Genomic DNA, 11,103 nt, shown 5'->3' on the forward strand with positions numbered 1-11,103 from the left:
AAATCTGCACTGTGTGTTTGTGTTTGTGTTTGTTTATGTGTGTGTTTGTGTGGTGGGAAGCTCCCAGCTTGAGACAGCAAAGTGGCGCGGAGAGTGTTGGTGGCTGAGGAATGCTCCCATCTGACCCATGAATGATTTTGATTGTCTCTCTTCGGTTTCTTTGATAGAGTGGGATCCCATGTGAGAAAAAAAAAAAAAAATCCCAGACCGATCCGGTAGTGGATTTTGTTTTCACTATGGAGAGAACATTTCTAAGGTTGTGTTTTCAATCTCTCTCCCCTTGCAGTTTATCCCAAGCCCTCAAGTTAATGGCAGATAATATCAGATCACACATCAGTAATTAGCTGGGATCCTCCTGAGGGCTTTTCTGTCGCTTTTCTCGTTTGATAGTCTACATTATGGTTATGTCTATTTGATCACACGCTTTGGAACATTTGGCAAAATTGACACAAGAGTCAGGAAGGAAAATTTGAAAGCACATGAAATAACTACACTGAGGCACTGCTCATGGGGAAGTGAGACAGGAGATGGATCAATGCAATTATTGGCTTCCCCTTGGCAGGCAGCAGAGAAGTTAATCCCCTCCGTCGCAAAAATCCTGCTGTGGGGACTCATTTCATACACACACACAAACGCACACGCAGCCAGCACATCAATATTATATGAGTGAGGGACAGGAGTCGAGGGCTGGCAGGGAGGTGAGATTGTACTTTATTGCAGACATTTCAGTTCCCCTCATCTTGTAAATTCCTACCTGCTTCTTCTACTCCTTTAACACAATCGGTGAACACTGTCCTGTTTATTAGATCCAGGCCATCTGTTTCAGCTCCAATTAAATGGTTGGAGGTAGTGAAACCACCGGGCATTTTTTTATGAGGGAGCCTCATGAGAGAACCTCTCTCTGTGGCACTGTAACGGGAATACAGGCTTTCTTCCATAAGTAATGAGGTGCAGATGTCAGCCGTGATATGGCCACACTCATGTTTTATGCAACAAACTTTTTCTTTTTTCAACTCAATATCATCCTCACCTCGCCTCACTCTATAATACCGTATGGCTCTTGCTGTGGGGAAAACCAATTGAAAGTGCTGTTTAATACGCCACTGATGCTTGGTGGGGCCTTTCAGGGTCCTTGGACAGGAGGAAAAAAAATCAATCAATGCTGAAATAAAATTATTTTATATTTCACTGGAGTCAGAGAGCTCTAATAGGTTTCTCTCGGTGTGAAAGCTTGTCTCCTGGTGCTCAGAGGAAGAAATTCAAATCTGTGATCGTTGCACAGATATTGCTGCTTAGAGACTGGAGATAAAATATAACTGTGGATCCTGTCACAATATCAACAGAGTTGATCTCTGGTTCGGAGGCAGTTGAGCCTCTAGAGAGATAATGTCACTCCTGCAAGTAGTATTTTGATTTTCTTCCTTCTTTATGAGGTGTGAACTGATTAAAATTTTATAAGAGAAAATCAGTCCAAGAAGCAATATATTTTCAAGACTAAATTTTGCAAACCAGGCTTATGGCTCCCTGATGTCGTGTTGCATGTGTTTTCAGGTTCTGTGACTCAGTGGAATGAAAATGCCATTTGTGCCTGCTGATGATGATGGCAGGAAGTTACAGAACGGCCTAGTCCCTGCTTAAGTCTACCTGTTGGCATTGTGCAGAGGGGCTCATGCGGCTAGTTTCCATCCCTTAAAAGGAGCAGCTTCAAGCAGCTTCTCTTTCTTTTTCAACATAGTTTATTCAAGACAATATGAGGAGAATCACTAAAAGTACAATAATGAATTCAGTTTTAAACTGTCTAATACACTAACAAGGTTAGACAGCGGCACATTTGTGAAGCTCATTTCTGGATCGTTATAATTTTGTTTTCATCCCAAGATGTATATTCTGTAGACTGTCATTCACAACCTGTGGAGCATCTTCAGCACCGACCTCAGTGGTGATAACAGTCAATACATTGTCATGGCAACAACGCTTCTCATCCTAACAACTGCCTCGCCGCCCACAAAGGTCCCACAGCAACCGTCACCAAGCAACCCCCTCCCCTCCCTCTTATCAGTTTGTCTATTTAAGGAGTAGAGAAGGAGGAATGATAAATGATGCTGTAAAAATAATAAAATAAATAAAAAAAAAAATAATAATAAATAAATAGAAGATCTGATACTTGTAACTGATTTACTAAAAACAGAAACAAAATCTCAACAAAGTCCAGTTTGTTATTGTTGTGCCCTTTCCAATATAAATTTATCCTATTTGATTTGATTTTGCATATTCATAACTTAGCTAAGCTGCGGTGATATGTGCTTCCCTGAAGATGTCAGAATTTTATTTCTTTATTACTGGGCTTTTGTATGACTCAAGTTATGCAACATAAAGGAACTATCCTCTGTGTTATTGTTAGAATCAACAATAATTTAGCTGGGTCATGTGTTGCTGAGGGCACAGGATGTCCTGCCGAGAGAGCCTGCATTGTACAACATTTTCCCCTCCATCTTTGGTATAGGAACTGACTATGGTGTTTGTGTTCCAGTTGCTTTACTCACAAGATCAAAACCCTAACCAATTAAAATACCTATATGTTATTTCCTTGTTCCCGGAAAAGGCCTTTTTTTTTTCATGCCTTGTTTGGACCAACTGAACACTAAAGCAGGAAGCCACTGCAATCCAATGGAGCAACAACAACTGAAGCAGAGATGGAAACAGAAATAGCCGACCCCTTCGAGTCATTGAGGCACTGTTTCGGTCCTGTTTATCAGTATTGACGAGTGATACGGAGCCTAAACTATGCAAAAAGTATGAGCCATGCATACAATGCTTTACCAACAACATTTCCCTTGTTCATGAGCTGAATGTTACACTCCCACATGCTTCCCTGACCCTGGCTCTGCTCTCTCTGCCTTAGTTTGGGACAGGGACACAGCTGTCAGGAGGGGGAACAGTTAACGCAAGCAGGAAATGTAGGCAGGAGCTTGTGACTGTAGCTGCTCTGTGAGCACTCCATTCTGAGTTGTGGATTTTGTCTGGGAAAAAGTCACACAGGCGGACACTGGAGGATTTCTGGACTTACTTGAATCCTGACTGACTACTAGGATTGAGTCCCTTTGTATCCAGACAAACACTGCTGGTGACTTGGTTGCATATATTAGCCGCTTGCTATTACCTCTGTGATGTGTGTGAGAACGGAGCTGGGAGGAGACTGCATATGTTTTGTCTTACAATATTTCATAGTGAGCTGCAGGTACCTGTTTTACGCCTGCTGTTAACTCAACAACCTGGTCTATCCTGTCAGTATGTCGTTGCCGGAATGTGGCAGTGGAGGAGTGTGTTTTAGTGACTGACGAATTCCTTGAAATGTTCTTTACTCGCTGCACACAACAAGACAAGACTGAAAGAACGAATGAGAAAGTGAGAAGGCATCACGAGGCTAAAGGTAGTAGTATATTAACTCATCCTCTGGACCCATTAAAGGAAGGAGACGCAGGGCAGAGACCTTTAAGTCTACTGGATCATCAGAGCATATATAGACAAAGAATGTAGTCAAGGCTCTTTGTGTTGAAGCAATAAGAATTTACTGGTGAGACGCGTGAGTTCATCATGAGTTCTACTAAGAGATGGTTAGTCCCACGCCGATCCAAAGTCTACATGTAAGTCCCTATCTGCAAAGTTTTCAGTTCATGCTTGCTCCTGACACTCTGCTTAAGCAGCTGACGTAAGTATGAGTAATTTTCACTCAACTCTGCTTTGTTTCTTCTTTAGTGTGGAAGGGGAGTCCCAGTGTCCAGAGACGGGCACCCACAAAGACAGCACTTTCAGCCAGGCACCTTACCTACGGGGCTCCGAGCGCTACACTGACAGCAGCAGCGGTGCACCCTCCGGCGGCAGGGGGCCTGCATGTGTGGCCGCATCCAGCTCAGCCAGCCTGGCCTGGGCGCTACGAACACGCCACCAGCCAGCGAGCCTGGCACTCCGCAAGCAAGAGGAAGAGGAGAACAAGAGGTGCAAGGCCCTTTCGGACAGCTACGAGCTCTCAACAGATCTGCAGGATAAGAAGGTATCATTGCTGGAGATGCTGCTGGCCATATGATTCGTTTTCCAAATGTTTGTGTTTTTTGCGTTTCATTTCCTACAAACCAGGATCAGCAAAATTTATGTAGTGAATGTTAACACTCAAGAGGGTGAATATGTAATATAAGTTCTTCCTTGTTTTCTCTCATCCCTGCCTTTTGCCAGGTGGAGATGTTGGAGAGAAAGTACGGTGGCTCCTTTGTAAGTCGCAGAGCAGCGAGGACCATTCAGACAGCATTCAGACAGTACCGCATGAACAAGAACTTTGAGCGCCTCCGAAGTTCTGCTTCAGAAAGCCGCATGACACGCCGCATCATCCTGTCCAACATGAGACTGCAGTATTCCTTTGATGAGCGACAGCCCCAGCAGCAAGCACAGACTCAGACCAACTTCACCCACAGCGTGGCCATTGGGCCTCCTCATTCCCCCGACACGGACCGGCCGGGAGATTACACCCACTTAGAGGACTCCTTCTCCAAACAGGTGACGCTGTTGTGTCACAAAGTCTTGTTTGTCAAGTCTCTGAAAGCAGAAAGAGACATGGGAGAAATAAACAGCTAAAGAGCAGAAAGTGCACCTGTATATTCAGTCTTACTAACTGCCCTCATGCTTTGTGTTTCCTCTAGGTCAAGTCCTTAGCTGACTCAATAGATGATGCGCTCACCTGCCGCGCGGGTCGCGATGACTCCCAGGAGGGCAGCAGGGAGGGTGGGGGAATCAGTGAAGACTTTGGGGAGTGTGTGTGGAGCAGCAGCAGCAATCCTTCCTCCCAAAGAGGTTTGGGAGAAAGAGCCAGGGGAGCTGGAGGAGGACTCAGCATGCACGGCGACAGCACAGCCACCTCGTACAGCGATGTCACCCTTTACATGGATGATGGTATGCCATCCTCCCCCCTGTCCCTTGACCGTGCACCCAGCAGCACAGATACAGAGTACTGGGGTCCTGGTGGTGGAGTTGGAGGGCGCGAGGACAGCAGGGACACCGAGGGAGGGGGTAGCAGTAACAGTCGGCGCAGCACTCCGTGCACCGAGTGCAGGGACTATCGTCTGAGGGGCGCCCATCTGCCTCTTCTCACTATAGAACCACCCAGCGACAGCTCAGTTGATATGAGTGACCGTTCAGACCGTGGTTCTCTCAGCCGACAGCTGGTCTATGAGCAAGAGCCTGGGGTTGGAGCTGGCTCCCCTCAGGGAACCCTCAAACACTCCCCCAACACAGGCACCCGGCCGTCCTCCACAGCAGCCGCCCAGGGTCAGACTCGGGCCACAGGCAGACCCATACCGACACACATTCCTCACCAGGTGGCGGCACACCACCACCATCACCACCATCCTATCCACCACCATCAGTACCCCGACACACCTTCATCGTCCTCCTCCCCGCAGCAGCCCCCCACCACACCATTATCCTCCTCCTCCTCCACAGCTCTGCCCCCCGGCGGGCTGGAGCAGCCGTGCTGCTCTGACGGAGACAACGACTCACTCAACTCCACAACCAACTCCAACGAGACTGTCAACTGCAGCTCCGGTTCCTCATCTCAGGACAGCCTGCGGGAACCTCTGCCTTCCCTCGGCAAGCAAACCTACCAGAGAGAAAGCCGCCATAGCTGGGACTCTCCGCCCTTCAACAGCGATGTGGTGCAGAGACGCCAGTACCGCATAGGCCTCAATCTCTTCAACAAGTAAGAGGCTGCACCAAGACGCAAAAGTGCCTTCGAGTTACTATTTTGTTGGTGACCATACAATTAAAGTAATGGAATTGTTGTGAGAAAGTTTGTCGTCACTTTCAATTACTGCAGGAAGCCAGAAAAAGGGATCCAGTACCTGATTGAAAGAGGGTTTGTATCGGACACTCCCGTCGGGATTGCTCGCTTCATCCTGGAGAGGAAGGGCCTCAGCAGGCAGATGATTGGAGAGTTCCTGGGAAACAGACAGAAACAGTTCAACAAAGATGTTTTAGAGTGAGTATGAAGTAATGCGCACATTTTCGCTCACATAACTTTATTCCAGCACTAAATGGATTGACCTTATCGTGAACTACGACCTGTTTGGACATTACCTGCGAGGCTTGCCTGTGACCTGTGGCCTGTGTGTGTTTCAGCTGTGTGGTGGATGAGATGGACTTCTCAGGTATGGACCTGGATGACGCTCTTAGGAAATTCCAGGCTCAGATTAAAGTTCAGGGAGAAGCCCAGAAAGTGGAGAGGCTCATAGAGGCTTTCAGGTTTGTCTGTTTTGTCTACAGAGAGAAGCCACTGTGGTTGAAGGATAAAAAAAGGAGGCGTTTGAACATGTTGTTTCTGTCTCTCCTGCAGTCAGAGGTACTGCGTCTGTAATCCAACCCTGGTCCGGCAGTTTCAGAACCCGGACACCATCTTCATCTTGGCCTTTGCCATAATCCTCCTGAACACAGATATGTACAGTCCAAACGTCAAAGCCGAGAGGAAGATGAAACTGGAGGATTTCATCAAGAATTTGAGAGGTGCAGCTGGACAGAAACACACACACACACTGGATACAGATGTTTACAGTTTGGTTTCATAATGACTACCTTATGAAAAGGTTCTGCAAACAGAAATTACAGCACTTCATCATAAATCAATGTGTTTGCTGATTTTTTTTTTTTTTTTTTTTTGCATTTGAAAGTAGAATTTACGGTGGTTTTATAAATTTTTTTTCTAGAAAGTCTTGCTCCCTTTTTAATGACCTTCTTTGTGTGGGAAAATTATAATCACTCGTTTTTTTTTTTTTATTTATCACCAGATAAACTCCATCATTTGCAACCTATATAAAGATGTTATGGTAAACATACATTCCTAACCCCCCCCCACCCCCTTTTTTCCCTGTCTCCACCCAAGGTGTAGACAATGGTCAGGATATACCCAGGGACCTCCTCGTTGGGATCTATCAGCGAATACAAAAATGGGAGCTACGGACAAATGATGATCATGTGTCCCAAGTGCAGGCGGTGGAAAGAGTCATTGTGGGCAAGAAGCCTGTGAGTTTCCTGGGACAAAATGTGAATTCCTAACAGTTTTTATTAGAAGAGGATGTGGAGTTGAAAGCCTATTTTGTAACTGAGTAAGACAACATAAAGGGATTTATGACATGCTGACGAAGCTGTTTAAAAGTTCAAGTCTTTGTCTGTGTAGGTGCTGTCCCTTCCCCATCGTAGGCTGGTGTGTTGCTGCCAGCTCTATGAGGTGCCTGACCCCAACAGACCTCAGAGGACAGGAGTACACCAACGAGAGGTCTTCCTCTTTAATGACCTTCTGGTGGTAAGGCTCCCGCTCATCACTTCTGAGGATGCTCTCATAATACATTACATCCAGAAGTCAATGAAAAAACGTAACACATATAATCTGTGTTATCCACCAGGTGACCAAAATCTTCCAGAAGAAGAAAACCTCAGTGACTTATAGTTTCAGACAATCTTTCCCTTTGGTTGAGATGCAAGTGCACATGTTCCAGAATTCATGTAAGAAAGCATTTGTCCTTTTGCACATCTCAAATTTTTGTGTTATTTTTTTTAAGGTTTTCATTCACTGTGATTACATCTCTTAGACTACCCTCATGGAGTGCGCCTGACCACAGCAGTGCTAGGTGGGGAGAGGAAGGTTCTTATCGTCTTTATGGCACCCAGTCAGCAAGACCGCACCCGCTTTGTTAGCGACCTCAGGGAGAGTATTGCTGAAGTGCAAGAGATGGAGAAATACAGAGTTGAATGTAAGGACTCCATCTGCTGGCCATTCCTGTGAACTATAACTTAAAGATGGTGTAATCTTTGCTCTGTATGGGTCTGTTCATGAGGAACAGGAGATGTGTTGTCGTCTGGAAGTGCTTTCTGTTATCAATTTATGGCCAAGTCTTCTGTGCACCTTGTCACCCGTATGCTTGGTGTTTATCTGCAGCGGAGCTGGAGAAACAGAAAGGTGTGATGCGGCCAAGCTTGCTGACTGGAAATGTGGTTGGAGGTGGCGTAGGTGTGAAGAATGATGTTGTGAATGGCACCCTAGGAAGGACAAGTTTTGATGACAACTGCTCAGTGGGCGAGGGTCTGAAACGCACAGCGCTCAGCTCATCTCTCAGGGACCTATCGGAGACAGGTGGGACAACAGAGCCTGTCAATTCCACTTGCTTCCTCTCAGCTGATTTGATTTGGCTTGCAGAGCTCCTAGAATGATTTTATTCTCTCTTTCTATTGCTACATCCTGTTCCTCTTTCTCGCTTAGACACAGCGTATGCAGTTCTTATTAAAACAAAACAAAAAAAGAAGAAGATGTGAACAAACATTTCAGTCTTTCACTCTTTGCTAACCTGACTCTTCCTGGCTTCCTGGTGCGGTGCAGGGAAACGTGGTCGCAGGAACAGTGTTGGTTCTCTGGACAGTACCATGGAAGTAAGTCTCAGTAAGACTAGATGTAGATTTGGTGCCTTTACTTCGACCTACATTTCCCCTTACTGGTGCTTTATCTTCCCAATCACTCTCAGTGTGTGTACAGTGTGCATATGGATGGTGTGCGCATGTACATGCATGCACGTGTGTCCACATGTCCCTGTCCTGCACTGACATCCTTTGCATGGCTGTGAGCACTCATACTTGCCCAAGCATGTTTTTCTTCTCCAGATACAATAATTTATTGTTTATGCAGATGTAAGTCGGGGGTGGGTGGGGGGTGATCCTCAAACAATTCTTCGAAACCATGACGATACTTTATCCTCCCAGGGATCCATCATTAGCAGCCCACAGCCTCACCAGCGCTACCCAGTGCCAGGTGTGGCTCCTGGCTGCTATGGAACAGAAGACTTCCGGCCTCACCGCCCCATCCTGAGCCCCGGAACGGGGGTGGGGGGTGGGCCGGGGCAGCAACATACCACTGCTGGGACAGGAGTTGGGGGAGTCTCCAGCAGTGTAGAGAGAGCAGGAGCGGGGAGCGGCCCTGGGGGGAGCAGCAACAACAACAGTGGCTCCTTCCTGGGCTCCCTATTTGGCAGCAAACGCGCCAAACCACCAGGGCCCCTTATTCCACCGGGGCCACCATACCCCGCACCTGTACCCCCACTGACTACGGGAGCGCCCCCTCCTCACTCTCCTTCATCTCTGTGCCAGTTGGAGGGGGGGCCTTCCAAGATCCAGGCGCTGCACGCACAGTACTGTCACGCCAGCACCGTGCAGCCACCACCACCTTATTACCATCACCATCGCTACCACATCCAAACTGTCGCCCCTCCTTTGCACGGTGTGCCCCCTCATACTATACAGAGAGGCCCGCTACCCTGTCGTCCACCGCTTGGCCTACCGCACGTCCAGCACCCGCAGCTGGCCCATCTCTCCCAGCTCTCCCAGCATGGGTTTCCGGGTCGCTTCGCCAACATGGTGGTGGGATGTCCCCCACCCCTTTCTCCTCTCTCCCAACATTCCCAGAACCCACAGTTCGCCCTGTACCACGTGCAGCCCACACACTCTATCAGAGGGGGCGGCGGCCCTGGTACCAAACCTCCACTAACCTTGTCTCACTCCCACCCGCACCCCCACGCACACTCCCAAACCCACCCCGGACACGTGCACACACCACACCCAGCCAGCCACTCCACCCACCAAACACACTTCATATTCGGCACGTTGCCCCACAATCTACCATCCGCTACCGTCAATGCGCATCACGCAGCCTCCGCCGCCCCGTATCTGCCCCAGTACCCTCCTCTCTCCTCCATCCCGCCTCCCCCACCACACTCCCCTTTACCCCCCCCTTCGTCCCCCCTTACCCCTCTTACACCTCTCTCCCCTCACCCCCCCCAGCACCCCGGGCAGCCTCAGCAGGGGCCGCAGGTGACGGGGGCTGGAGCGACAGGTACAGGGGGCAGCTCCAAATCCAAGCCTATCAACCGGATAAGTACCGTAGTGTGAGCAGGACGTGGGGCCACAGGGTCCAGAGGTCAGACAATAGAGCTGGGGAGGTGGGCAGAGCTAGGGCGAGAACCAAGTCTGCCAGGACAGAAAGCAACAGCAGCAACACTAGTGACAAGAGGAAACGCAGTTTGCTTCGTCTCTGTTACTTTCACCTCCGTTTCCCACATATGTAGGTGGATGAAAAAAAAGAAGCACAGCTAGAGATAAACAGCATGTGCACACATCCTTGAAACCTGCACACCTAAAACACACGTATATATGCACACCCTTAGAGAATAACATCCCTCACATTTCCACCCACAAAGTAAAAAAAAAAAAAAATCTATAGCCATATAATCTAAGATGAAGCTAAATCTATATTATAGGTATTTTGCCTAAGTTTTAATTGTCTAAAGTCTCGTTGAGTCTGTATGAGACTATTTACATGTACATTTACAAGATGTGATACCGTGACACTGGAAACACGGAGATCATTTAGAAAGCAGCTGCTTACATTGGGGATGTAAATAAGTGCTGAACCAACAAATGCATTCCAGTGGAGTTTGGCATTGAAAACAGCAGAAAGTTGCAAAAAAAAAAAAAAAAAAAAAAAATGTCCCATGACTTTGCAATAATTTCTTTGGCTTCATGATGTCTCTGTCCAACTCTTGCAGGTTCCAATTCACTGACAGGTATCTTTTTTTCTAACGAAGACCTCATGTTGGTTTGTCTTAAACTTTAAAACCAGTGCACGGTTTCCTGACAGTCTCTTTCTTAATGCTCTTTTACATGTCAGCAGGAGCCACCTGGCTTTGTAATGCATTCCTTGTGGGATATGGGAACTAATGATACAATCAATAATACATTTTGAATGTTTCTGAAGCTTCTTGCTGTTTTACTGATATTATAATATACCTGCTATGAGTATGATGAATATTTTGTCCAATAATTGTTTTGATCAGTGATTAATTATATCAGCAGATGTTTGTACATGGTTATAGAGAGTATATGCACATATAAATTCCCTCAGTTTGCCATAACAACTAAAGGGTTCTGATATATGAAATGTGATTTATCTCCATAGTACCATGGCTTCCACTGAGTTCATCCTTTTAAATGATTAGTGTTATTGGTTGTTGAAAATAATTA

At 47.0% G+C, this 11,103-nt stretch overlaps 1 protein-coding gene across 1 annotated transcript; it reads left to right on the forward strand.

Annotated features, from left to right (window-relative positions):
- Positions 1 to 1,307: 1,307 nt before the first annotated feature.
- iqsec2b (IQ motif and Sec7 domain ArfGEF 2b) lies at positions 1,308 to 10,568 on the forward strand. Its single transcript, XM_029506423.1, has 15 exons — positions 1,308 to 3,644; positions 3,757 to 4,051; positions 4,231 to 4,548; positions 4,692 to 4,773; positions 4,852 to 5,746; positions 5,864 to 6,025; positions 6,166 to 6,288; positions 6,380 to 6,546; positions 6,923 to 7,083; positions 7,217 to 7,342; positions 7,443 to 7,542; positions 7,629 to 7,790; positions 7,976 to 8,170; positions 8,414 to 8,463; positions 8,791 to 10,568. The coding sequence occupies exons 1-15, from the start codon at positions 3,595 to 3,597 to the stop codon at positions 9,970 to 9,972; spliced, it is 4,068 nt and encodes a 1,355-aa protein (XP_029362283.1). The 5' UTR covers positions 1,308 to 3,594; the 3' UTR covers positions 9,973 to 10,568.
- The last annotated feature ends 535 nt before the right edge of the window (positions 10,569 to 11,103 follow it).

The sequence above is a fragment of the Echeneis naucrates genome, chromosome 7, assembly GCF_900963305.1.
Source record: "Echeneis naucrates chromosome 7, fEcheNa1.1, whole genome shotgun sequence".
Classification (NCBI taxonomy): domain Eukaryota; kingdom Metazoa; phylum Chordata; class Actinopteri; order Carangiformes; family Echeneidae; genus Echeneis; species Echeneis naucrates.

Bases quoted from the DNA above. Each gene is read 5' to 3' on its own strand.
- iqsec2b (XM_029506423.1), top strand. From the start codon at position 3,595: ATGAGTTCTACTAAGAGATGGTTAGTCCCACGCCGATCCAAAGTCTAC. The intron at 5,747-5,863 runs GTAAGAGGCTGC...CAATTACTGCAG, and splicing joins GGCCTCAATCTCTTCAACAA to GAAGCCAGAAAAAGGGATCC. The intron at 8,171-8,413 runs GTGGGACAACAG...GGTGCGGTGCAG, and splicing joins CAGGGACCTATCGGAGACAG to GGAAACGTGGTCGCAGGAAC.